General features: G+C 41.9%; 1 protein-coding gene across 1 annotated transcript in view; it reads right to left on the reverse strand.

Annotated features, from left to right (window-relative positions):
- The window catches only part of plxdc2b (plexin domain containing 2b), a 107,746-nt gene that overhangs the window by 29,934 nt on the left and 52,939 nt on the right, over positions 1–24,873 (reverse strand). Inside the window, exons 3-7 of the mRNA XM_077229238.1 lie at positions 19,939–20,085; positions 19,302–19,371; positions 15,933–16,055; positions 15,477–15,595; positions 14,428–14,527 (exon numbers count right to left, since the gene is read on the reverse strand). Of these exons, the coding sequence (XP_077085353.1) occupies positions 14,428–14,527; positions 15,477–15,595; positions 15,933–16,055; positions 19,302–19,371; positions 19,939–20,085 (559 nt within the window). The remainder of the gene's footprint in view (positions 1–14,427; positions 14,528–15,476; positions 15,596–15,932; positions 16,056–19,301; positions 19,372–19,938; positions 20,086–24,873) is intronic.

Consider the following 24,873-nt stretch of genomic DNA (forward strand, 5'->3'; position numbering starts at 1 on the left):
TACTCTGCAGAACATGATCCTCCAGGGTCAGGACTAAGTGTTAAATCTATAAATGAATGTGTAAAGTTGGGTGTCTGCATGCAAGTCACTAAGAGTTTTGGGTGTCTGCATGTGCTTGAAGTCACTAAGAGTTTTGTGTAAAACATTCTTTTTTTTCTCCACTTCCTGCAGTAACATTTGTTCAGTTAGTAAGGTTCAAGCATGTGATAAAGACAGAAATGTGATAAAGACATCTTCAAAAACAGTGCCGTTTTGTTTGCATGTGTTGTGAGAACAACTTAATAAGAGAAAGTATGAGGCAAGCACACAGCATAAATGATTACAATCCATCTGAACATAACATAGCCTGTCTTAAAAAAATAAAATGCATTCATGCTGCCAGAACCCCTTTTACATTTAATAGAAAATATAATAAACCACTCAAAAATGACATAATAGTAATACACAGGATGAAAACAAAAAGCTTACACAAGAACTCTTTCTTATTGATATAAACAATTAATTTATATTTTATTCAAAGCCCTTGTTATATTTACAACTATTTAATGGACATTTTTTACTTTTTACATTCTGAGGTTCTCAGATCCAATTTAATTTTGGTTGGATAAACGTAAATAACTGTTGGGGGTATAGTGGTAATGTAGTGGTGAACTACAGCAAATATGACTTTGCATTCACATTTTTCTCCAATTTCTTTTAAATATTTTAGATAGTGTTATAAATACAAAATGTAAAAATACATAAGAATTTTGGTAGATTTACAATGCTAATAACCATGGAAATGCGTTGTTACAGTCTGTAAATATCTCTTAACAACACAATGCAATCACTAGTAAGACTTTCTGTTAATAAAGTATCTGGTAAGAATATATTCTACATTAACAATGTATTAAATCACATTACACATTAATAAACCACAATAAAAGACAAATTAAGTGATGTCTCAAGTCAAGTGAATTAGCCTATGAGTCATTGGACAGGCGTCCAATCACAACTGACTTCCGGAAAATAGGAAGTAACCAATGACATTTGAGGTTATTAAAACAGGAAGTCCCGCCCCTCGACTGTCAAAAATAAATTCAAAAGCAGCAGGCGAGAGCAGATCAAGCGCGAGAGCGTGTGGAATGATCATGCTTGCGCGCGAGAGCGTGTGAAATGATCATGCGCGCGCGCGAGAGCGTGTGAAATGATCATGCGCGAGCGAGGGCTTGAATTGCGTGCAGAGGAGATGTCATGAGCGCGCGCAGAGTATGAATGAGCTCGCGAGTTCCCGTTTCCTCGCATGTAGATCTGTTATTCTCTCGCGAAAGTCATTTACCGCGCGCGCCAACATCAGTTGTGCGCTAGGTTATTATTGGCATTGATTTGCCGCCATAGCTTTTTGCCTCAGCCTGTCTTCATCTACACCGCAACCGTGACAATGACGTGTCTCGATATTGCGCATCTTATGATTAGGCTACTCACGCTGTTCACTTTTCATATAATCAACATATATGAAATGAAAAAAATAATATATTGTTTAAACATAAATATGAAACTAACTTTTCTTTAATGGCTACAACATGTAGGCCTACAGTACAGAGAAATGTAATGTCGGAGCGAACGCCGTGTCACCCGTGAGCATGAGGGGCAGAGGTGCGTTTTTTTAATAATAATCAAATAATTCCCAGCGATCGTCGAATATTATTTTTGCTTGAAATGCCCATCCCTACAAAATACGAAATGTCTTAATCAGACAAAATAGCCTACAAGCATCATAGCATAAGAAAGAAATATAAACAAATAAAGAAGTAAAATAAAGAAATAAAATTAAAATACATTAAAGTAGGCCTAAATAATAAATAAATAAATAAAAGAGGCTCAGTAGCTTCTGAAGCATGAACTCAAGCAAGTAGTCGCAGTTGTTGTTGCTGTTTTATTTAAGATTTAGACCCTACTGATTTAGCGCGTCTGACTAGTCGACACGTGGGGTATAAGGAATATACCGATTGGCCGTACGCACGAAGACGCAAGGGTGTCGTTTTCAAATTTATCCACCCTGGGACCCGGTTTCAAAAAATAGCGGTTTCAGTCTCCCAAAACGCCGGATCCGTCTGGACGAAGTGCCGATCCGATAAAAAATTTGTACGTATACAGCTAAACGCGTCTCCGTGTGGAAAGGGCCTGAAACCGCTATTTTTTGAAACCGGGTCCCAGGGTGGATAAATCTGAAAACGACACCCTTGCGTCTTCGTGTGTACGGCCAATCCATATATTTTGTGAAACGATGATGTCATCACCCCACGTGTCGACTAGTCAGGGGCGCTAAATCAGTAGGCTAACAGCAACAACAACTGCGACTACTTGCTTGAGTTCATGCTTCAGAAGCTACTGAGCCTATTTTATTTATTTATTTATTATTTAGGCCTACTTTAATCTATTTTTATTTTATTTCTTTATTTTACTTCTTTATTTGTTCATATTTCTTTCTTATGCTATGATGCTTGTATTTTGACATTTCGTATTTTGTGGGGATGGGCATTTCAAGCAAAAACAATATTCAACGATCGTTGGGAATTATTTTATTATTATTCAAAAAACGCACCTCTGCCCCTCATGCTCACCGGTGACACGGCGTTCGCTCCGACATCAAATTTCTCTGTACTGTAGGCCTACATGTTGTAGCCATTAAAGAAAAGTTAGTTTCATATTTATGTTTAAATAATAAGTTATTTTTTCCATTTCATATATGTTGATTATGTGAAAAGTGAATAGCCTGAGTAGCCTAATCATAAGATGCGCAATATTGAGACATCATTTTGACCACTTCATTAAGGTTTGTTTTATATAAAGCCTTTCTTTAAAGTGAATTTTGTTTTGTATAAATTGTATCTTAATTTTAATCAATGTTTCATCAACCAATTGCCTGGATTTAATAAATAAGAAGCAAATATAGCAGACAATAGCCATCAGGACACGGAGGCGCCGACGCCATATAACTTGCATCCCACGTGAACTGGAGCTTGTCTCATAAATGAACAGAAACTCAGATATATATCTAAGCTTTTAAACAAAATAATTCAAAACGAAAAGAAACAGACAACTCTCTTATAATCCGTATGAAGTGTGCATTTATCTCTATACGCACCTTCACCTACTGCGAAGGTGGCGAGTCAGCATCGTCACAGAAAACACTATTAATAAATAATTAAAATGTCTCCTTGCTATATTTGACACATTCCAGGCCATTCATGGTTTTTCATATTGTTCAATAAAGTTCTTGGTTAAAAAGAAAGGAAAAAAAGAAGCTACTGTTCCTAATATTATTGTATACAGCGCGCAAGGTTTATGCGCAAGTCTTCTTCTCTGTTTTTAGTGTATCGGTGTCAGAATTACAGCGCCTCATACAGGTCTGGCATGTATTCTACATTGGTTTAGGTCGGTTTCAGTGGTTTCGTGTGTATGCAGATATTTCCTGAGACGGCGCCGTGTTTACCGAATTTTTTTTTAGAACGAGGAAAAAAAAAAGATTGGATAGGGAAAGCGCTGGCTTCGTGTGGACGTGGCCTTAGTTTACAAATAAATATACATAAAACGTGTTACTGCATTCTTATGGTTAATATTTTGGAATAAATGTAAAGATGTTCAAAAACACGAGATTTTAAAACATGAGATTTAATAAAAAGAACATAATTTCATTGGTAAACACAACAAAATAGAATTGTATTGGTTGTTGGTTTTTATGATAGTGCAAGTAAAAACCTTACAAGAATGGAGTTAATTCAGGCAAAGACAGGTGTGTACTATATCACATGAGATTGATGATTAGTTAATTCAGAACACAGCCATATACCCGATTATTGAAGGGAGTCTTATGCACCCAAGTTTTTTAAAGTTTTTTTTTTTTTTTCTGAAATGTGTCACATTTCAGAGGCATTGTATAGGGTGTCATTTTTACATTAAATGTGCAAAAGTTCTGATGTGATTTATATTTGGTTAATTTTTTTACATTAAAGGGGTGGTATAATGCCGTTTTCACAAGATGTAAAATAAATCTATGATGTCCCCAGAGTGTGTATGTGAAGTTTTAGCTCAAAATACCCCACAGATATTTTTATATAGCATGTTAAAGTTGTCACTTTTTGAAGGTGAGCAAAAACCAAGTGGCAACCTCTAGGTTTCTCTCTTGAAACCAACACAGAAGAGAATTAAACTGCAATTCATCGACTGGCCGCTTGAGGCTGGATGCAAAAGTGAATCAAATCTGTATCTCCCCTATGTTAAAGGAACACGCCGACTTTTTTGGACTTTAGCTTATTCACCGTATCCCCCAGAGTTAGATAAGTCCATATATAGGTTTTTCATCTCCGTGCGTGCTGTAACTCTGTTTGACGCACCCAACGCTAGCCTAGCTTAGCACAAAGACTGGATGTAAATGGCTACAGTTAGCATACTAATCCCAATAAGTGACAAAATAACGCAAACATTTTCCTATTTATATGTTGTGGTTTGTATAGTCACATAGTGTACAAATAACAAGGTCATATGAGACACAGACATCTTTTAACCGTATAAATAGCTAATGGCACTGTTACTGTAGGCTAGTCATCTAAAAACACAACGGAACACTTACCGCAGCCACAGGTGATCCACTTTGTCCCGTCTGTGCTATCGATGGGATGGCCGTATCCTTCAGCACACGTTTCATGGTCCGGGTGACAAATTCATTTTCTCAAAATAGTTGTCCTCAGTGAAATATACTGAGCAAATGCGATGGTCCTTGATGATCTCTTTAGGTGTGTTTGGATCGATATCCAGAGCGAGTAGCCATTGATTCATCAGGTCAGCGTTTTTGATTGGAATTCTATGAAACATGATGGTATTACCTCGTCTCTCCTGTTTATTGTCGCAGCTCTTTACAATACAGCGAACTCCCATGATTGTAAACTATGCTTTTACTATCTAGTAATTGTTGACTCTATTACGCCAACTCTGAGCGAACTCTCTGCTCCTCACCTCAGCACGGTGCGTCTCAGGTGCTGCGGTTATCACTCCGCCCAAGTAGCAGTGCTTCACCTTCTGAGAATATAGTTCCCAATATTTATAAGGTAGAAAGATGTCTGTGTCTCATATGACCTTTTTATTTGTACACTCTGTGACTATACAAATCACAACATGAAACCTATTTACATGTTGTGATTTGTATAGTCATAGTTGTATATAAATATTGGGATACTTATTCTCTATATTCTATGATACTTATTCTCTATATTCTATATTCTATTCTCTATATTTTATTCTCTATATTCTCTCTATGAACTATATTCTCAGAAGGCGAAGCACTGCTACTGGGCGGAGTGATAACCGCAGCACCTGAGACGCACCGTGCTGAGGAGCAGAGAGTTCGCTCAGAGTTGGAGTAATAGAGTCAACAATTACTAGATAGTAAAAGCATAGTTTACAATCATGGGTGTTCACTGTATTGTAAAGAGCTGCGACAATAAACAGGAGAGACCAGGTAATACCATGATGTTTCATAGAATTCCAATCAAAAACACTGACCTGATGAATCAATGGCTACTTGCTCTGGATATCGATCCAAAAACACCTAAAGAGATCATCAAGGACTATCGTATTTGCTCAGTACATTTCACTGATGACGACTATTTTGAGAAAATGGAATTTGCCATACGTGCCATGAAAAGTGTGCTGAAGGATACGGCCATCCCATCGATAGCACAGACAGGACAAAGTGGATCACCTGTGGCTGCGGTAAGTGTTCCGTTATGTTTTTAGATGACTAGCCTACTGTAACAGTGCCATTAGCTAGATCTAATGTAACGTTAGTGACACTATTATATGAATAGGGTGGTAACTACTATTGCAGTTGTTCCCGGGCTCCATGTATCCCCTGTAATGTTAGTATTGTGTTGTCACGAACGCGCTCTATCACCCCAGTAACAAATGAGAGGAGCCAGGGGGGAACTTAGTCACGTTGGTTTTGTTGACGTTAGAAACAACGGTGCATCTCTCAGGTGCTGCGGTTATCACTCCGCCCAAGTAGCAGTGCTTCGCCTTCTGAGAATATAGTTCCCAGTATTTATGCTGTTAAAAGATGTCTGTGTCTCATATGACCTTGTTATTTGTACACTTTGCGACTATACAAACCACAACATGTATATAGGAAAATGTTTGAGTTATTTTGTCACTTATTGGGATTAGTATGCTAGCTGTAGCCATTTACATCCAGTCTTTGTGCTAAGCTAGGCTAGCGGTGGGTGCGTCAAACAGAGTTACAGCACGCACGGAGATGAAAAAGGTATGTATGGACTTATCTAACTCTGGGGGATACGGCGAATAAGCTAAAGTCCAAAAAAGTCGGCGTATTCCTTAAATATGCCCAACTCGTCAGAGCCGATCGTCTTTGATGTCTCTGAAGAGTGCTGTTGTTTCAATGAGCGAGTGTCTCAGTGTTCTTGCAGGAAGACATCCCAGTGTTGGTGTTTTACAGCGTTGTGCAGCGGTGATCGCGAGCTTCTCAGCTCTCAACTGCTGTTTTAACAGCATCAAATTTCTATTTTTTTGTTGTGTGCTGGCGGTTGGTTAGAAGGCGAGAAGTGAGTCCTTCACTGTTTTAGTCTGACTGATTCAGTGTTGCTGCGGTCATTCCCTGTGTGCTCCAGCATTGGTGCCGGTCCCATTTCCTAAAAGAGCAACACGGGTGTGAGTGTGTCTTTTTCAAGATGCCGTTCCATCCGTGCGTTTCTGGTGTGGTATGGCTCTGTCCCCCTCTGACGGTCATGAAAGCTGTATAACATGTTTGGGCTTACAGCATGCTGAGGCAGCTTTTGTGGATGAGTCATGTTACCATTGTGGGAACATAGCCATCTCGGTGCTGAGATCTAGACTCGCCTTCGTCAAAAGCATAGGTGTAGTCCCAGCTTCTGGGCCCCGCCCTGGTTATTCTTCTGGGTTACCTTCCCAGAAAATGACTGGGGTGCCGTCCAAGCTGGGTGATTTTAGGTGATTTTTTCCAAAATTCCGGAAAGGCACCGTGGATCCCTCACTTCTCTTTCGCACCGCAGCCGGTGGAGCTCCCCAGTGAACCCGCTGGTCCCTCTGTAGTGGACGGACCAGTCGTGTTATTGGGGGCCCCTCCAGCGGACAGTATGTCAATTGCAGCATCAGAAGGGGAACTGAACTCTGGAAATGACAACTCGGCTGCGCTACCTCCTCCTGGGAGACCAGTGTTGCCCGAGCCATATCCAGAGATGTCAGCTATGCTGAAAAAGGCCGCCGATGCGGTAGGGCTCGTGTGGAATCATGTCTCGGTTGGATGATTGGTTTATCGGGGCAAGCCGTGCTGGTTCTCAGCCCGCCGCCCCGGTACCTTTCTTTCCTGAAGTGCATGAGGAGCTTACGAAGGCATGGATGGCACCTTTCTCTGCCAGAAACCGTGGCTCCTCCCCCCTCACTACCCTTGACGGGGGAGCGCAAAGGGTCATGAGGCTATCCCTCCAGTGGAGCGGTCTGTCGTGATGTGTGGCCGCCGCTTTTTGGAGGGGTGATCCTCGTCACCCCTCTAAAGCATGTAAGTTCTCGTCTGGTCTTATGGGCAAGGCTTTCAAAGCTTGTGGGCAACCCACTTCCTCTCTGTATGCCATGGCGTTGCTCCAGGTCCACCAGGCCCAGGCACTCATGAACATGCAAGAGGGTAGCCCGGACCGTGAGCTCATGGATCAGCTACGCACTGCAACTGACCTCGCCCTACGGGCCACGAAGGTTGCAGCTCACGCAGTCAGTTTGGTGATGTCCACACTTGTGGTCCAGGAGCGCCATCTCTGGCTCAACCTGGCTGACATGAGAAGCGGACAAGATTCGGTTCCTGGACCCTCCCATTTCCCAGGTTGAGTTATTCGGCGACGCTGTAGAGAATTTTGCCCAACAGTTCTCTACAGCCCAGAAGCAGACAGAGGCTATCCGACACATCCTGCCCCAGCAGAACGCTGCTACCTTCACCCGCCCACCGAGGTCAGATCCTCCGCCTGCTTGTCGCTGAGGGCATCCGCCTACAGCCGGCTCAGCTCCCGCTGGACCATTGCAGCAGCCTACATCCAGGTCCCAGCGTGGAGCCGGCCTTGGAAGGGGCGCCCAGCCCGCTCCAGGTGCCCAAGCCAGGTGGTAAGCGACAGCAAAAAGGCTGAACTTGGACGGGCCCCCCAGGGATGGAGAAGTTGCTCTTGGAGTGGCCACCGATCCACTCCCTCTGGCCGATTGGAGGGCCTTCTGGAGTTTGTGTTATGTGTGTGTTTGTTCCGCCGTTGACTCCTATAAAAACGGGGTCAGCGGTACCCACATTTTCAGAAAAAGAGCAAATTTCTCTATTCCTGGGTCCCAAGAGGACCAGTCTGGCGGGTGTGACCTTGCATAGCCTTACAGCCCTCAGCTCCCCCTTGGTCGTAAGCAGGCAGCATGGTGCGTTCGAGGACCCGGTCTCAGCCTTCTCACGTGCCTCCTGCCGCTAGTGGAGACAGGTAAGTGTTGCACAGCACACTAACACCACACCCTCCACTTTGCTGCCCCACCTCAGGCTCAGGTATCTTACTCAAGTCAGTGATATCATCACACTCTGTGTTGAGCAGACGTGCTCCTGGACTCCAGTGATATACATCACACCTAGTGTTGAGCAATGCTCCTTACTTGTGCACGCATTTTGACCTCTGGCGAAGGACTTGATAAAGCCGCCTCCAGCCAGTATGAAGACCAGTTGTAAACTCATTCTTCATGCTACTAGGTGGTGGGTTGTGACCATCTTGGCCCAAGGTTGGTCTGCAGCTCCGACCTGATTGACATGTGCTTCAGGTCTCTACCTTCCGTGCCGCAGGCCATCCTGTGTGTAGGGCGTGAGGGTTGAAGTATCAGTACAGAGTCCTTCTCTCCGAGTGCTTCACAGTCCGTTGCGTCTTCAGGTCAACTGGGAGAGAGTAATCTCGCCCACGGGTTGAGTATCTCTTTTTCAGTTTTGGAGGTGGATTCGGTCCAACACGTCTCTCTAATGAGAGTGTGTTCAGCTGGTGTGTATAGAAGTGAGAAAGGGTCCCACTGAAAGAACTTTCAGAGGCTCCTGGTGCATTTGGTAGATGCAGCCATTTGGCTTCCTCCATATGATGACTGCTTCAGTGCTAGCTTCACGATCAAGTCCCGAGGTGACCGTGGCAGAGCAGCTCACCCTGTGTGACTACAGTTCACCCCGTCTGCTGCCAAACCCTCATTGACTGAGGGGCCATGTATAAAGGGCGTGTTTTAACGGGGGCCTGGGCGACCACCGACTACACAGGCATTCATGCCTTGAGTTGTTAGATATTGCGACCGTTGCGTAAGCTTCCCTCACATGTCACGACTCACCCGTCACCTCCTCCTTGGAGACAGAAGCTCCTGAGCACGCTTCGTTCCACTCTTCTCGCTCTACTCAATCATACCGCCGACGAGCCATCACGACAGTTATAGCCTGCGTGAGTGGAGACTCCTTCCCCTGGGGCCCAGATGGGTCATGACCCCTCCGGGGCCGCTCAGTTGCCTCTCCGGTTTTGTCTCCCTGCCAGTTGTATTTATTCTGTCCATTCAGGCTGGCTAACTCTCCCGGGATATAAAATCTATAATTTCCCATGATATTAATTACTGCTGGTATGGATAGTAGATTGACCATGTTTAGTATTTCGCTTACGCTTAAAGTGCTTTAGTTTGCGTAAGGCAGTGACTTTGGATGGATTAATGAGACCACGGCCTGGATTGTGCCCAAGGTTCCTACCTCTGCCATAATAGGAGTAGGTGGTGAGCCTGCAAGCGCTGCCCCGGAGGAGGCAGACCCAGCCCTGGCTTTCTCTGTCTGTCCGCTTTATAGCGTTTAGACGTGTACAGAGTGCAAGCCTTAGGCCTCAGACCAGCTCTTATCTGTTAGGAATTCAGCAGGAAGGGAAGGCTGTTTCCAAGCAAAGTTGGCACACTAATGGTGGCTGCCTTCATTTCGGTGAAAAATTCCGAGAGGCTCATGTCCACTTATGTGTTGAGCTCCTCTATAATGAGTGTTTTGCTCTGCCTGGGCATTGACAGAGTGCTTTACTGACAGATTTTAGAGTTGGGGGCTGGGCAACACCTAGATTGAACCGCAGCTTCCCGTGGGCTCCCTTCTCATGAAGCCAGTTTCACCGTGAGCCCGGTTCAAGTGTCGGCTTGCTGCGCCATTCCCCTCCTATGGACTGGATACGTGCGCCTTTCTACTCCAGTTGAGTTCCCTGAATCCGAACTCTGTTGACTTCCTCCACACCACTCTGACGTTGGACGTGCATAACGTCTGGTGTTAGGCCTACCACTCATAAGCAGTGTGGAACCTGTGTTAGTCTGGGTCCATTTGTTGCGGTCCCTACGGTGATCCCATTTGTGTATTCTTCCACGATACGGCTCCCTACGGCGAGCACGTGTCTTCCCTCGGCAGAGTCTCTCTGCCGTCACTGTCTGGTGAGTCTCCCCCCGTTTTAGGCTGGAGCCACCCCAGTGACATTCCATATGTCATACTGCCCGGTCTTCCGCCCAGTTCATATGTGTATTCTCCACGTTACCCCCCCCCCTGGGTAGGATGTGGATTCCGCAGCATCCCTTCCTTCAAATGTACAGGGAACGCTTACCCAGTGGTCCTGTAGGAACAGCAGTGACTTCCCTGGCCTAAGCCCTGTCCTTCCCCGGCTTAAAATTGCGGGGGCATCAGGAGGCTTTTGTCTAGGCACTGGAAGGTGGCAGCTTTAGTGGCGTTTTCAAAGATTATCGACTGAAAGGGAATGTCCTGGTTGCGTATGCAACCCACCGTTCCCTGAAGGAGGGAACGGAGGACGTAGTCCCCTTGCCACTAACGCTGGACCACCGCTGACTCCGAGTTACGCTCTGCTCCTCAGCGAAAAGCAACTAGTGCGTGCATCCACTTCCATATTTATACCCGTGCCACGGGGACGGAGTGTGTGATGCGAATCACGCACGTCAATTCCATTGGCTCGTTCAATAGTACTCGAAGATAATAGGCTCTGACGCGATCCCCATTCAGTCGACGTCGACTACGTCCTTCGTTCCCTCATTCAGGGAACGGGGGGTTGCATACGCAAACAGGACGTTTTCCTCTGTGATCATGCACTCATGGATGTCTGACAATTTATTTGCTTTTTGGAGTTTTCAGATTTAAAAACATCTATAGATATAGAGGCTACACTTGTTCTGCGGTACCGTTGCTCTCACGGAACAGATAGACTATATATGCTTATTTAACTTTGAAATCAGATAAAATCCTGCAGGTGTCAGTGCTTTCTCTTCGTCCATGCAATAGATGCACACCCTTGAATGAGCGCGGATTTCTAGTGCATTTACTTGAACTTCTTAGGTAATATCTATGGTTTAACCCATTTGAGAGGTGACCAAAATGAGAATTTAAAATGGACTGAATAAAGCTCTCTAAGAACTTGATGTGCTATGCCACGCTGGCTGGCATGTATGTGCATGAATCACTGTCACACACAGGCTCAGAGCAAGTTACTGCATGATAATACATTTTTAACAAGCAGAATAATAATGCATCATGATACACATAGTCTCACTTTTAGTTATGTCTTTTAACTATTATAGTATTTCAAAGGGCAAAAACATGAACTTTAACTATTGATTTTACTTCTTCAAGTCAGCTGTGACTTTAGCGCGAGACCAGCAGCATATAGCATTAGCTCCTATGCCTGAGCTAACTCGATCAAATCCAGCTAGGCGGGCGTGGTTTCAGCAGCCAGGCACCTCAACTCCATCGACCGCCTCTTTGCCCATTTTCGTTTATCCGGGAGAGACACGCAGTTACCCAATGGCAAGATGGCAACGGCCGACTCCGCCCAATTCAGGCTTCAAAAACGCTCTTCAGAAACCTAAAGGTGACATCACGGACACTACATCCACATTTTTTTTACAGTCTATGGCAAAAAGCACAGTTTTTGTGTCTGTCCCTTTAAATGCAAATGAGCTGCTGCTCCCGGCACAGGGGGTGGAGCTTCAAGAGCTTGTGTCCTTTACAGTTTCGATTACCTCACACAGACATGCACTGAAAATGTCAAAAACTTTTAGCCTTTTAAGTTCAAACCGGAGTCAGAAGAATTTATGTAGCTTATGTGTAGTTATCTTCTAGTCATTGATTAACATAATTTGTAATGATAATCTATATTTCCTGCTCTGGGGGTGGGGTTTATGTAAATTCTAGGGTTTGTGATGTCAGTAACCCGGGAAGAATGTTGTGTAGTTCCTACCAGCCGTTTGTTGTAGTCCCTAAAATAACAATTTATTTAAAAGAATATATCTCCCTTTGCTTTGAACTTCGAGCATCGTAACTTTGCAGATGTTGTTTATGCTCAAACAGCAACATTACACACTAACTACAATTAGAAAAGTGAAACCATAATCAACCACCCCTTTAAAATAACCATCTGTTTTAACAGGGGTGTGTAGAATTTTTATATCCATTGTACTTCTACATTGAAAATGAGGTGGATACCTTGAAGTGAATTGAGTGAATCCACCTCATTTTCATTCAACAGATAGATGGAGACGTTTGATTTCATATTAAATGATGGGGATCATTGTCAAAAAATTGTAAAAGTAAAATTGTTTGTGGTCACTGGTCAGTAGAGACGATCAAAACCACATTTGAGTGGACAACTGCATGAGGCAGCAGAGTGCACTGAATACATGTAAAGGTAGTTTCTGAACAGCATGTTTAGAATTTTGTTTTTCCAAAAGTAGTTTCCAAAAAAGAGCTGTGTGTTTACTAACGTAATTAGTCATTAGATTAGAAAAGAAAAGATTAGAAAAGACATTAGAAAAGATTCCCGTCTTAGGAATCTCTAACATTTATTACTCTTTAAAAATAATGAAAAATGCAATGAGTGTACTATTATACATTGGTTATTCAGTACTCATACTCAGTTTCTTACTCAGTTTCTAATGACATGACTTTTCATAAGTTAAAATGCATTGGCTGATCAACCAACATTAGTTCAATGTGCTTCATCTGAAGGTATTTCAGTATATACTGTAATAGTCCTTGAGTTAAAGTTAAGCCACCCATAATTGACACACGCTGGATCAAATGCATGTACACGGATGTGTACAGTACGGACATAACTGCAAATACTGATGCAATCAGTGAAACATCATCTACGTGACTGGTAGTTGAATCACCCAAAAGCAGTGAAATGGAAAATTGAATTAGAATGAGAAGAAGCTGGGTAATGTAGCAGGTTTTCTATATGTGTACGTGTGTGCAGGTATACTTCAAAATTTAAAAATCTCCCTGCAAATTTAGATAAACGTGTAAAAAAAAAAAAAAAACCTTTTTAGTGGTTTTAACTTTACTGATATATACAGTTTTGTGTTAAGAGTTTGGGTCACCCCTGTATAAAAACTCTCTAATAGAATAAAACCAAAATGTGTTTGTAGGTATATATATATATGGCTTTTCATGTGTCAGCCTCTGGCTGAATGTACAGCTCATGAATGTGTGTCTGTCTGCAGCTGAGGAAGTGACTGTCTGACCTTGCTGCATCGTTGGCGTATTAATACATAAAAGAGTGGTTAAACTTTAAGACAGGAAATTTCAGCTTGTTCATTGAAGGCTGTTTTTCTCTTCCTGTGGGTAATTACATTTCTTGCCCATGGGGTGTCACAAAACTACTTAGCATGCTGATATTGCCCGGTGATATGCATGTGTGTGCGCGTGCATCTTAAACAGTGTGTCCTGATGAGTCTCCAGACACTAATTAGTGAAAGAGAGGCAAGACCAACACAGGCTATTACTACTCTCAATCACTTCATCTCATTCTAGAATCCCTCCTTCCCCTCAGAGCTGACTCTTCTCTCTCTCTCTCTCTCTCACTCATATTGTAACAGACAGATAGACAGACAGAATGATGCAAATCCTGCCCTTTTCCAGCAGACAGTCACAAACAAACACACACACACACACATGCTTAGAAAGAATAAGCTGTCGTGGAAAATCATGAGCTTCCATTCATGATGTCCTGACAGCAAACACCTTCTCTCCTCACAATCTCTTCCACACTCGCTCACGATCTCTTCCACACTCACTCACTCACTGCCCAACTCCAGACATATTTATTTGCTAAATGTGTCACTCCAGCGCAGTCGGGTTTGGTCCTGCGGGGCTCACTGTTACTACAACATCACAGACTTTTCCTGTTTGGCACACCAGACAACAAACAGACAGCTTGAGAAGGGAGGAGATTGGAGCTTTGAGATCATCCCAGAGGTAACTGACTGTCAGAACAAACATACTCCCAGTTTTTTATATAGCACCTGTCATACAGACTGCAGATGGTTTACTTGTGTTATGATGAATGCATCACGTTCACTCACTGGGGATCTGCTGAATCTTATGGACCACCACAAAGGCATCAGAAAGCCCAATTTTCACTGGATGATTGACAGAGCTGATCTTTGCTATCTGCACTGGGACCTGAAATAAAAGCACATATGATTTATCTCATCAATCATTGACAAATGTTGACAGCTAGAAAGAAAGAAAGAAAGAAAGAAAGAAAGAAAGAAAGAAAGAAAGAAAGAAAGAAAGAAAGAAAGAAAGAAATGGAGTGAGTAGAGCAGAAATGGAGAGAGTGGGAGGTTTAATTTAGTTAGGAGTTTAGCGGTCTGAATGAGCTTTGCAATAATCCAATGAATCCCAGCAGCATTTCCAATACCTTCTGACTAGAGGCTTACAATATTTCTTTATATATTTCAGTCATACATATTTTAATCTTTATTCATAAAATTATTGCACGTACAATTATTATTATTCTACATACAATTACAAATACATATGTAGCCTATATAATATAAATAGTCAATTTTAAATATTATTTGATTAATGACTAAAGGTGATTAATTTATTTTTTTTATTTATTTGATAGGGACAAGTGGGAACAATCAACATGCACCACACTACAACATGTATAGCCAAGGCTAATTTGCAATGTCCGTCCCCAGATGGGTTTTTCACATAACAGTACATACAGAAAGTAAAAAAGAATACATTTACATTTACAAGAACATTACTTAATTCTGACATTGCATAAAGAAATGTGCATTTGAGCGCAAACTATCTATGATTGCATACTTGATCTCTTTTTAAAAAACGCTTTAATTCATTTTTATCTCAAGTACTATGTCACATTTGACTGCACATGATCTGTACTAAAACTGGAAAGTCTTAACCATATCAGTTACATTTCACTTTGACATTACATGGTCCCTGACCATGTTTGTAAGTGGCAAATTAAAAAGTGACACAATCACACAAACTCTGATGGAACAGGAAGTAATCACAGAAGAGTTACACAGTGAGAGAAACAAATAGAAAACAGGATGAAAGACATATAGAGGATGAAACTAAAAAATATATATCAGACCTCTTTGTAAGCAAAGACAATTCGCCCATCGCTGTGTAATGTGGCCTGGAAGGTGAAACTTCCTTGATTATAAGAATCCTGGAGATGGACGTGATCCCACTGGACAACCAAAGCAGTTCCTATAAAGTGCACACAAACACATTTAACTAATATTTAATAGTATATTTAATACTTATAATAAAGGCTTGGTTTCTGTGACTGTAGAGCTCTGTAATCAATAACATCTTGAAAAGATGCCTGATCTATAATGTGACACATTTGATTTATGGCAAGTCAAGGTACAATGTTTTTGATGGGTGTGTGCATTTGAAGATTGATATGTCTGAATTATATTGGATATTTCTGTACCATTATATATTTCCACTATATATTTCCGTCGGATAGGGCACTATCTGTCTCTCAGTATCTCACCAACACACACACACAAACACACAGTCCAGTGCCTCTGTCTCTTACCATTGTCAAAATAGATGACAGTTGAGTTTCTGGAGAGGCTGGGGTCAAAGTTTGCCATAAGTGGAGCGATATATTGTGTGGCTGTCAACATTCGGTGAAGCACATCTCCAGTATAGATGAACCCTGAAAAGACACACAAACCAAACCATTAGAATTTATATTAATTCATTAACAAAAACATTTAAGATAAGATAAGATAAGATAAGATAAGATAAATGCACTCAATTTGTTTATGACTAAAATGTTTTTGGCACCAATGGATGAACATGTGGGTCTCTTTCCTCTAAATCTCTGTGCTCTCCTCCTTTCCCATCTATCCATCCTGGCAAACAGCCCTGGCCTGTCTCCAAAGTGATTAATACTCTAATTAGCCGTATAAAGGCCTCCTTCCATCCCACTCACAAACAGGAGAGAGGACATTCCAAACACACATACATAATCTAAAATGTGTTTTCAGCATTTGTCTGTTTAAATCAATGGAAATCTTTCCACAGGAATTCAGCCAACATGGACTATGCTGACCACCTTCACTTTCTGTAAACACAAAGCACTTGAACTTCACAATTGTGACAACAGTTTGCCATTGCCAACAAGTACCTGTCATACCGGTGTATGCGGGTTGAAGAAGTACTCTAAAGTCATAAGCTCCAATTCAAACAGTTTACTCCAATAACTCACAGGTACAGATAGGCAGGAAGACGGGCAGAAACACAAAAAACAACCGAAACATTTACAAGAACCGACCAATACAGACTGAACACAAGCAAACTAAATACAAGCACAAATCAAGTATAACAAGGTGAAGACAGGTGACACAGATGATGATAACGATGAATGGGCTGATAAGTGAGGCAGTGAGTTCAGGTGTGGAGACGAGGAGGATTCTGGGGAGTGTAGTGCAGACAAAGACAGACAGGTGCAGACGAAGACTGTGACAGAACGCCCCCCTTCAAAAAGACGCGACCTCGCGCCGTAGAAAATCAACAGGGGTGCCCTGGTGGGGGCCCTGAAGGCTGACCAGGATGTGGTCTAACAGGGGCAGGAAGCCTCCAGGGCGGATCAGGACGTGCAGGCGGCCAAGGCGGATCAGGACGTGCAGGCGGCCAGGGCGGAGCAGGACGTGCAGGCGGCCAGGGCGGAGCAGGACGTACAGGCGGCCAGGGCGGAGCAGGACGCGCAGGTGAAGACCCCTCGGGTGGCCGTGGCGGTGAAGACCCCTCGGGTGGCTGTGAAGACCCTTCAGGTGGCCATGGCGGAGACCTATAGCCCCCCCCCCCCCCCCCCCCAAAAAAAATACTTGGGGAGAGTGACAGAGTCAGGACAGTGTTCAGGGCTGGATGGTACCAGCGGTGAAGGAGTCTCTGGACTGGACGGAACCAGCGGTGAAGGAGTCTCTGGGTTGGACGGGTCCGGCGGTGAAGAGGGCTCCGGGCTGGACGGCGCCGGCGGTGAAGAGGGCTCCGGGCTGGACGGCGCCGGCGGTGAAGAGGGTTCCGGGCTGGACGGCGCCGGCGGTGAAGAGGGCTCCGGGCTGGACGGCGCCGGCGGTGAAGAGGGCTCCGGGCTGGACGAGACTTAGCGGGACAAGACCCTTGCTGGGCGGGTTTCTTGGCGGTTTGTGCGGCCTTTAATGGTAGATCTGCCTGGCTGGACACCAGCCCTTGACGTCCATAGACAGACCTGATGGCGGGCTAGTCACAGATCTCCGCGAGCGGCGAATCGGCCACGCCCACAGTGAAGGAGGAGCCACTCAGCCACAGCATATGATCTAGGTACTGGGAGAACGAGCCTGGAATAGCGCCGCTGGAGCTCGCTGGTACAGATGATTGTCCAGTCCGCCCCAAAATACTGATTTCAGGTCTTCATCTGTCCAGCTTACCCCAACAGATAGTTCCAAGAAACCGGCGACATATTCCTCAATGGAGCAGCCATCTTGAAAACAATGAATCAGGCGATCAGCTGGGGTTAAAAGGAAGTGGGCAACTTCCTTTCTTCTCTTGTGGTTGGTTCTTCTGTCACGGTGTATGTGGGTTGAAGAAGGATTCTAAAGTCATAAGCTCCAATTCAAACAGTTTACTCCAATAATTCACACAGGTACAGATAGGCAGGAAGACGGGCAGGAACACTCACAAAAAACACCAAAACATTTACAAGAATCGACCAAGTCAGACTGAACACAAAAAAACTAAATACAAGCACAAATCAAGCATAACAAGGTGAAGACACGTGACACAGAGGATGATAACGATGAACGGGCTGATAAGTGAGGGAGTAAGTTCAGGTGTGGAGACGCGGAGGATTCTGGGGAGTGTAGTGCAGACTAAGACAGACAGGTGCAGACGAAGACTGTGACAGTACCATGATAGTGTAGTCTTATTCCATGACTGTACCATTGAACTGTCACAGTACTAAACAACTGACAACGACCACTTCACACCTTGATTACTGCCCCAAAGACAACTAAACAATCATTAGGCTTAAACTTTTAATAATATAAGTATAAATAGCAAAAGCAAGACACTATTTGCACCTCAGTGTATTGTAGTACACCATAAAACATCATGCAATAAAACCATAATTCCAGCTGAAATGAGATGGGAATAGGGAGAAGAATGTGTTTTTGAAGGAGCTGTTACATCAAAAGCTAAATTCACTGTCTTTGCTCTCCGCACCAATGTCCCAGCTACCAAAGGAGTTTCTTTTTTTGTAATTATGTCTGGCTCAACCAGACAATGGTGGGTGGAGTTAGTGCAATTACTCTTTGCCAAAAAGATGGGCCATTTGCATAGCTATTTAAAAAGACAATCCGAATTTAATAATTTAGCAAACATTTTTCAGTGCTGTTTATTATTATGTTATTTAGGCAGGGAAAGTACCAGATTTTTCGCTCCTGGGAACATGGCTTCGCTGAGAAATTTAGATCACTTCTGTGTTTCATCGTTTATAACCACAGAAATATGACTGATGTAGGGGGAAATTATAGGATGGTTTTCTCACTCTATCTTTCCCTCACTCTCACTGCTTCATCTAAGACACATTCCAGGAGCCAGTGAGTCACATGAACCACGACCATAATAAAAATCCCCACACATGCCCTCATATCTACAGCATGCACAGTCAGCCATTATTAAGAACCTCTCACAGCTGAAAAACACAGCCTGATCCTCTAGAACACTGTGACTCACAGTTAAGCTCTACAAGCAAAAACCAATCAATTATATATTCATCTGAAAGCTCATATAAATCGTGTTCTGCTTCAGCCATATAATACTCATATCACATGGAGACAGGCAGACGCTTTCTTATAACCTTATTGAAAATCATTGGTTTTTGCAGCACACATCACGTGGAGGAAGACACTTCACTTACCGCCGGTTGCAACAGTGATCTCTCGCAACAAATGTCCATAAAATGGAAAATCAAAGGAGAGATTGACCCGCTGAGGATGAAAAAAAGACTAAATTTAGCTTGCATTTATAAAAAGATCTAAACAATAAGCAGAATAAATATAAAATTACGACAGAAGGCCATGATTACAATAAAACATACAGCAAGTGTACATCCAGGTAGACTGCATGGACTCATTCTGTGGTCGGCTAAAGCAAACGTAACTCTGCTAATAAATTTGACTTCTGTCCTAAATCTATGGTATGCTTGTCCGCTGTGGTTTCTTTTGTTTGGAAAGAGCAATATGAGGATATCACAGTCTGTTCCAGTAATGGGATGGCGACACACCAAAACCTTATCCCATTTCAGAGAAATGTGGTATTTGAGGATCGACACTTGATCCGTTTCTTTCATAATCTACCCAAGCAGACAAACTCGTCCAGAAACAACAGAAACAGGTGTAAACCTCACTATACAAAGTGTTGTTCTAATAAGGAACATGTACTGTAGGATAAACGGCTGATAAAAAACAGTTATTGCTGAACTTGAATCTTGGTCAGTGGAGCTATATGAGTTGTATTTTAAATGATTTGAGTGTAATGAATGAATGCTGTCTTACCGCTGCTTGTCTGTGTGTATTAGACAGGATGCCATGAATCTTCACCTTCTCCTTGTTCATCTGATCGATATTTACCCATAACTCTTTGCTCATAGGGTCACTGGGGCCATAAGCTTTTGAGGTGTAGTAGTTATGATCTGTGTCTTCCTACAAGGAAATATCAGACAGCCAGTAAGGATAAAGGACACAATTCTTACTGAGAAGAAAATCATACAGGTCTGGAACAGCATGATGGTGTGCAACAGTGCAAAGAAAGAATTTTTCACTTTTTAGTGAACTATCCCTTTAATAAACTATGAATAAACACCCCCAAACTATCCATATTTGTTTATGGCAGACTTTTTACAATCAGGGGCCATGAACCCATTCTGATTATTACATCACAAACAAATACCATTTCAGGTCTGTCACTATTAAAAACAAAACAAAACAATCTCTCGGAAGAAAATATGAGCACACAGAGGGATGTCTACAATAATCTGAGCCAATCTCTGTTCGTATGTATTTTCAATGCTCACCACATATTTAGGAGGGACACTGAGCAGTTTAATGAACTGAGTGTTGTTCAGACGTGCCTATAGAGGTGCTCCAGCCTTTCCTTGGATAATATGACGCCATAATAACAGCTGAGGGTCAACTGAGTTCTTTTAGCCCAGTTTTCCCTCTCCGTTCAACACAACAGAATTGGGTTCAAAGTCTCAAGAAAGAGGAAGACGAGTGATTGAGACACAGTTCTTATACGTGTTTATAGAAGTGTTGATGTAAGTGCATCTGTGTGCGAACGAACATATACTTGCGATCAGATGTAACTGGTATATCAACATACAAGCAAAAAAGTGACACTCCAAAACTTTTACATTTTAAATAAATAAACAGGTCTGCAGGTTCATCTGCCAAGCAAATGGATGGAAAATCTGAGTGCCAGAAGAAACAGCCAATCACTGGTGATTGGTAACAGCATAACACTTTGGACTGGGGTAGAAGAAAACAATCAACTCACGAAAAGAAAATCAACTCATGGAAATCGTATCCCTTAATTTACTGACCATTACAAATCATTATCTACAAGAACCATCATTAGTAATCCAATTATTAAAAACTAGTGGGTTTTAAAAATGAACCAAAATGAATATTTTGTCTACCAATTAGCATAATGCGTGCCAAAAACCCCTGATCACATTACCAAAGCCATAATTGTGACATGATCATTCACTGCGGATGACTCGAGTTTGAGTCCCAACCGCTGTCCTGCTCCCCTCTCTGCTCTCCTGTCATGATAAAGGCAAAAAAATATATCTTTATACTGTGAGGACACATGTGCTTTGTGAGTACAAGACATGATGTTTGATGAATTTATAATAAAAAAGACGAAGACCCACTGGACATGACCCTCTGAGTGTTAATGAAATCCTCCTGGATTGATCTATTGTTGTTTACTGAGCAAGGCAAGGCTGTCTGTAAAAACCCTAGGAAGAAAACCCATGATAAAACCCACAGATGTTTGCAGCATCTTATCAAACACCCTCGCACTCAGGAATTCAGCATGGAACAATATTAATAATACAGTTCTCAGAAAGAAAGAAATGCGTCTGAGTTAAGGAGAGGTAAATATATGTTATCCCTGACAGTTTAATCTTGTAAAGTGCAAAACCAGCAGAGTGACACATGCTGAAACTAAAACTAAAACCTAAAAGCCTAAAATAAAGCCTGAGGCTATGTCATAAAACAGTAATAGAAATTCAGGCCTTTGAACACACGCAAAATTTAAAAAAATGACAGTGTTTTTGAAGTGTGTGTGAAATAAATGATGCACCTGGTGTATGGGTATGTATGTGTGTATGCATGTTTATACAGGAATACGTTTGTATACAGGAGCTGGTAGGAGTTCAAACACTAAAAGTCCATTACTCAGACTTTGTAAAACAACATCAAAGGAAACAGCCAGTGGACATAAAAATTAGCAACTACATACTGTATACACTCACTCCCACTGCTTTGAAGTAATAATCATGTGGGAAATACTTTCAATACTGAAAACATGTGCACCTAAATCGTCTTGTGATGTTTTTCATATGGATATAATGACCACATTGATCGATGTACAACATTTTTTTTATCAGCAACTAAGACCAACTCCAGACCAGCAAGAATTTGTATGCTGGTTAGTGCAGGTCGAGCTTGTGGACCAGCATGCTGTGCAGTTGCCATGCTGTAAACATGTAAAACTTGGGTTGACTTTCTGATAAAGTTGGTTGCCATGAAGTCTTGCTGGTTAAAGACAGTTCCCTTAAAAATTAAAATTCTCATAATTTTCTCAAGTCATCATTTACTCTCCCTCATGTAATTCCAAACCTGTATGATATCCTGAAATACTATGTTGGTAACCATTTGGGATACCGTTGAGTTTAATGGTAAAAAGTATTATTTTAAAATGTCTTATTTTATGTTTCACAGCAGAAAAAGTCAGGTTATACAGGTTTGGAATGACATGAGGGTGAGTAAATGATGACAGAAACCATCACATCAGCATCTGATTCTAGAACATAAAGATAGCTGGTGGTCCTTTGAGCAAGGATGGCATGTGTTCAAATAAAAAAAAGAAATAAGGTTAAACCAAATCTCAATAAACCAAGAACACTGTCGTAAGAGGGTGGTGATGGCGCAGTTGATAAGACACATGCCTTTGGTGTTCGAATCCCCTGTGAGACACCAATGTGTCCCTGAGCAAGACACTTAACCCCTAGTTGCCCCAGAGGCGTGCGACCTCTGACATATATAGCAATTGTAAGTCGCTTTGGATAAAAGCGTCAGCTAAATGAATACATGTTAAATGTAAGAGGAAGTCAAACCCCAGAGCTAAATGTCTGACAGCCCGTAACTCAGTGGAGGAAACTTGACATCTGTTTTTATGGTCTCCCATGCTCCCCTAGCTGAAAATACAGTAATATTGTAAAATATAATTACTATTTAAAATAAAAAAAATAACCATTTTCTTTTTTTTCTATTTTAAGTTTTTTAAAGGGTTAGTGTCAGGGTTCTGTCACTTCTGTCTAGTCTATTTCTTGGTTTTGTGACAGAGCCCTGACACTCCTGTTTTGTCTTGTCTGTGTGCCTTGTTTCATGTGCTTTCATGTCATGTTTTGTCTTGTGCTGTGTTGCATGCAGCTTGTGTTTATCACTGGCTGCGTGCTATCATGTTGTATGGTTTGTGTGAACACGTGGCTTATGAGTGTTCTCATTGGCTGCATTTTCATGTCTCGTTTTGTGTGAGCACATGTCTTGTAATTTGTTTTACTGGCCATGTGCTTGTGTTCAAGTCATGTTTAGTGTGAGCACATGGCTTGTCATGAATGTTTCCTTGTGCCATGTGCTCTCCTGTCGATTGTCTAGTCCCTCCCATCTTGTTACCTGATTATTGATTAATTTGCCCCACCTGTCTCCCTCGTTATCTCCTTTGTTTGCTCTCCCTATTTATTCTCCTTGTGTAATCCTGTGCTGGTTCGTCGTCATCTGTACACTGTGTTTTACTATTGTGTGATTCTTTCAAGTCGTTCAAGTCTGTCTTGTTTTCCCCCTCGGGGTATTTTTTGTTGTATGTTTTGGTTTTATTTTATTATTATTAAAAGCCCATCAACACTGCACCTGAGTTCTCACTCCTTTCCCCACCCCTGCATCTGACAGATAGTTCACCCAAAAATTTAAATTCTGTCAACATTCACTCACCTTCATGTCATTCCAAACCCATAAGACTTTCTTTCATCTTCGGACCACAAATGAAAATACATATAAACATTGATCAGCAAACATAAACAGAAGCTCAACCTTACTTGCTTGATCCGCGAGAACAAGCCTCATTAGTTCTTGAGGAAGCTCAAACGTGCTGCGTAACAGATGAGAATGATTCTCATTGGTTCTCGCAGGTCAAGCAAACATGTTTGAGCTTCCATTTATCAGAACTGATGTATGAGTTGATGAATGTTAATATGTGAATAAAAGCCTAAATTCAATCTGTTCATCAAATAAAGCAACCGTGTCTCTTCAGAAAATTTGGACTTAACCGCTCAATTCATATGGATTAGTTTCACCATCTCTTTATGAACTTTTTGAAGCGTTCAAAGTGGTAGTTGCGTGGAGCTGTGGACTGTCTATGAAGGGACAGAAATCTCTCAGATTTCATTAAAAATATCTTCATTTGTGTTCAGAAGATGAATGAAAGTCTTACGGGTTTGGAACAACATGAGGGTGAGTAATTAATGAAAGAATTTTCATTTTATGGTGAACTATCCCTTTAAGACCACTGTTATTATTGAATGTATCACTATTATATATTGTGTTATTATATAATGTATCATTATTTTAATGGCGCCACATCAGGCTATTCAAGTGACACAATGCGGCAACAATAGTGCAGTATATCTAATCTATCAGTATTCTATTTAATTTTTCCTTTTTATTTAAAATATTCACAAACTTTTGAACTATATCATGAAACATCTGATATTCTGATTCTCAAATATGTGTAAGTAAATGTATTTTGTTATTGAAACACCTTTTTAAAGGTAATGTATGTTGATCTATCAAGGATGACGGGCACCGCCATGTTAGTTTGTGCTTCAATGCTGAGAATCTGAGCTGTCGGAATTGAAGGCTGTACATTAATCCACTTCTCCCGAAAGACATGAGAGTAAATGGCTGGTGAACTGGTAGAAGAATAGAGTAAACTTTATAGTAACCTACACAATGTGTATTTGATGTGAATAAAACACATAGTCAAATCAAATGATGTTTGAAAGGATTATTATTGCTGCTTCCATCAACATCAGTGTGTATCTTACAAAATACAAATATTTTTTTATAGTACTTAAATGTATTTGAATGTCTGAAACCTCAAATAAACATTATGTGTTGGAAAACACTGAACAGTTGTGATATATA

The sequence above is a fragment of the Siphateles boraxobius genome, unplaced genomic scaffold, assembly GCF_051911475.1.
Source record: "Siphateles boraxobius isolate OS27281-9 unplaced genomic scaffold, OSU_SipBor_1 130, whole genome shotgun sequence".
Taxonomy (NCBI): domain Eukaryota; kingdom Metazoa; phylum Chordata; class Actinopteri; order Cypriniformes; family Leuciscidae; genus Siphateles; species Siphateles boraxobius.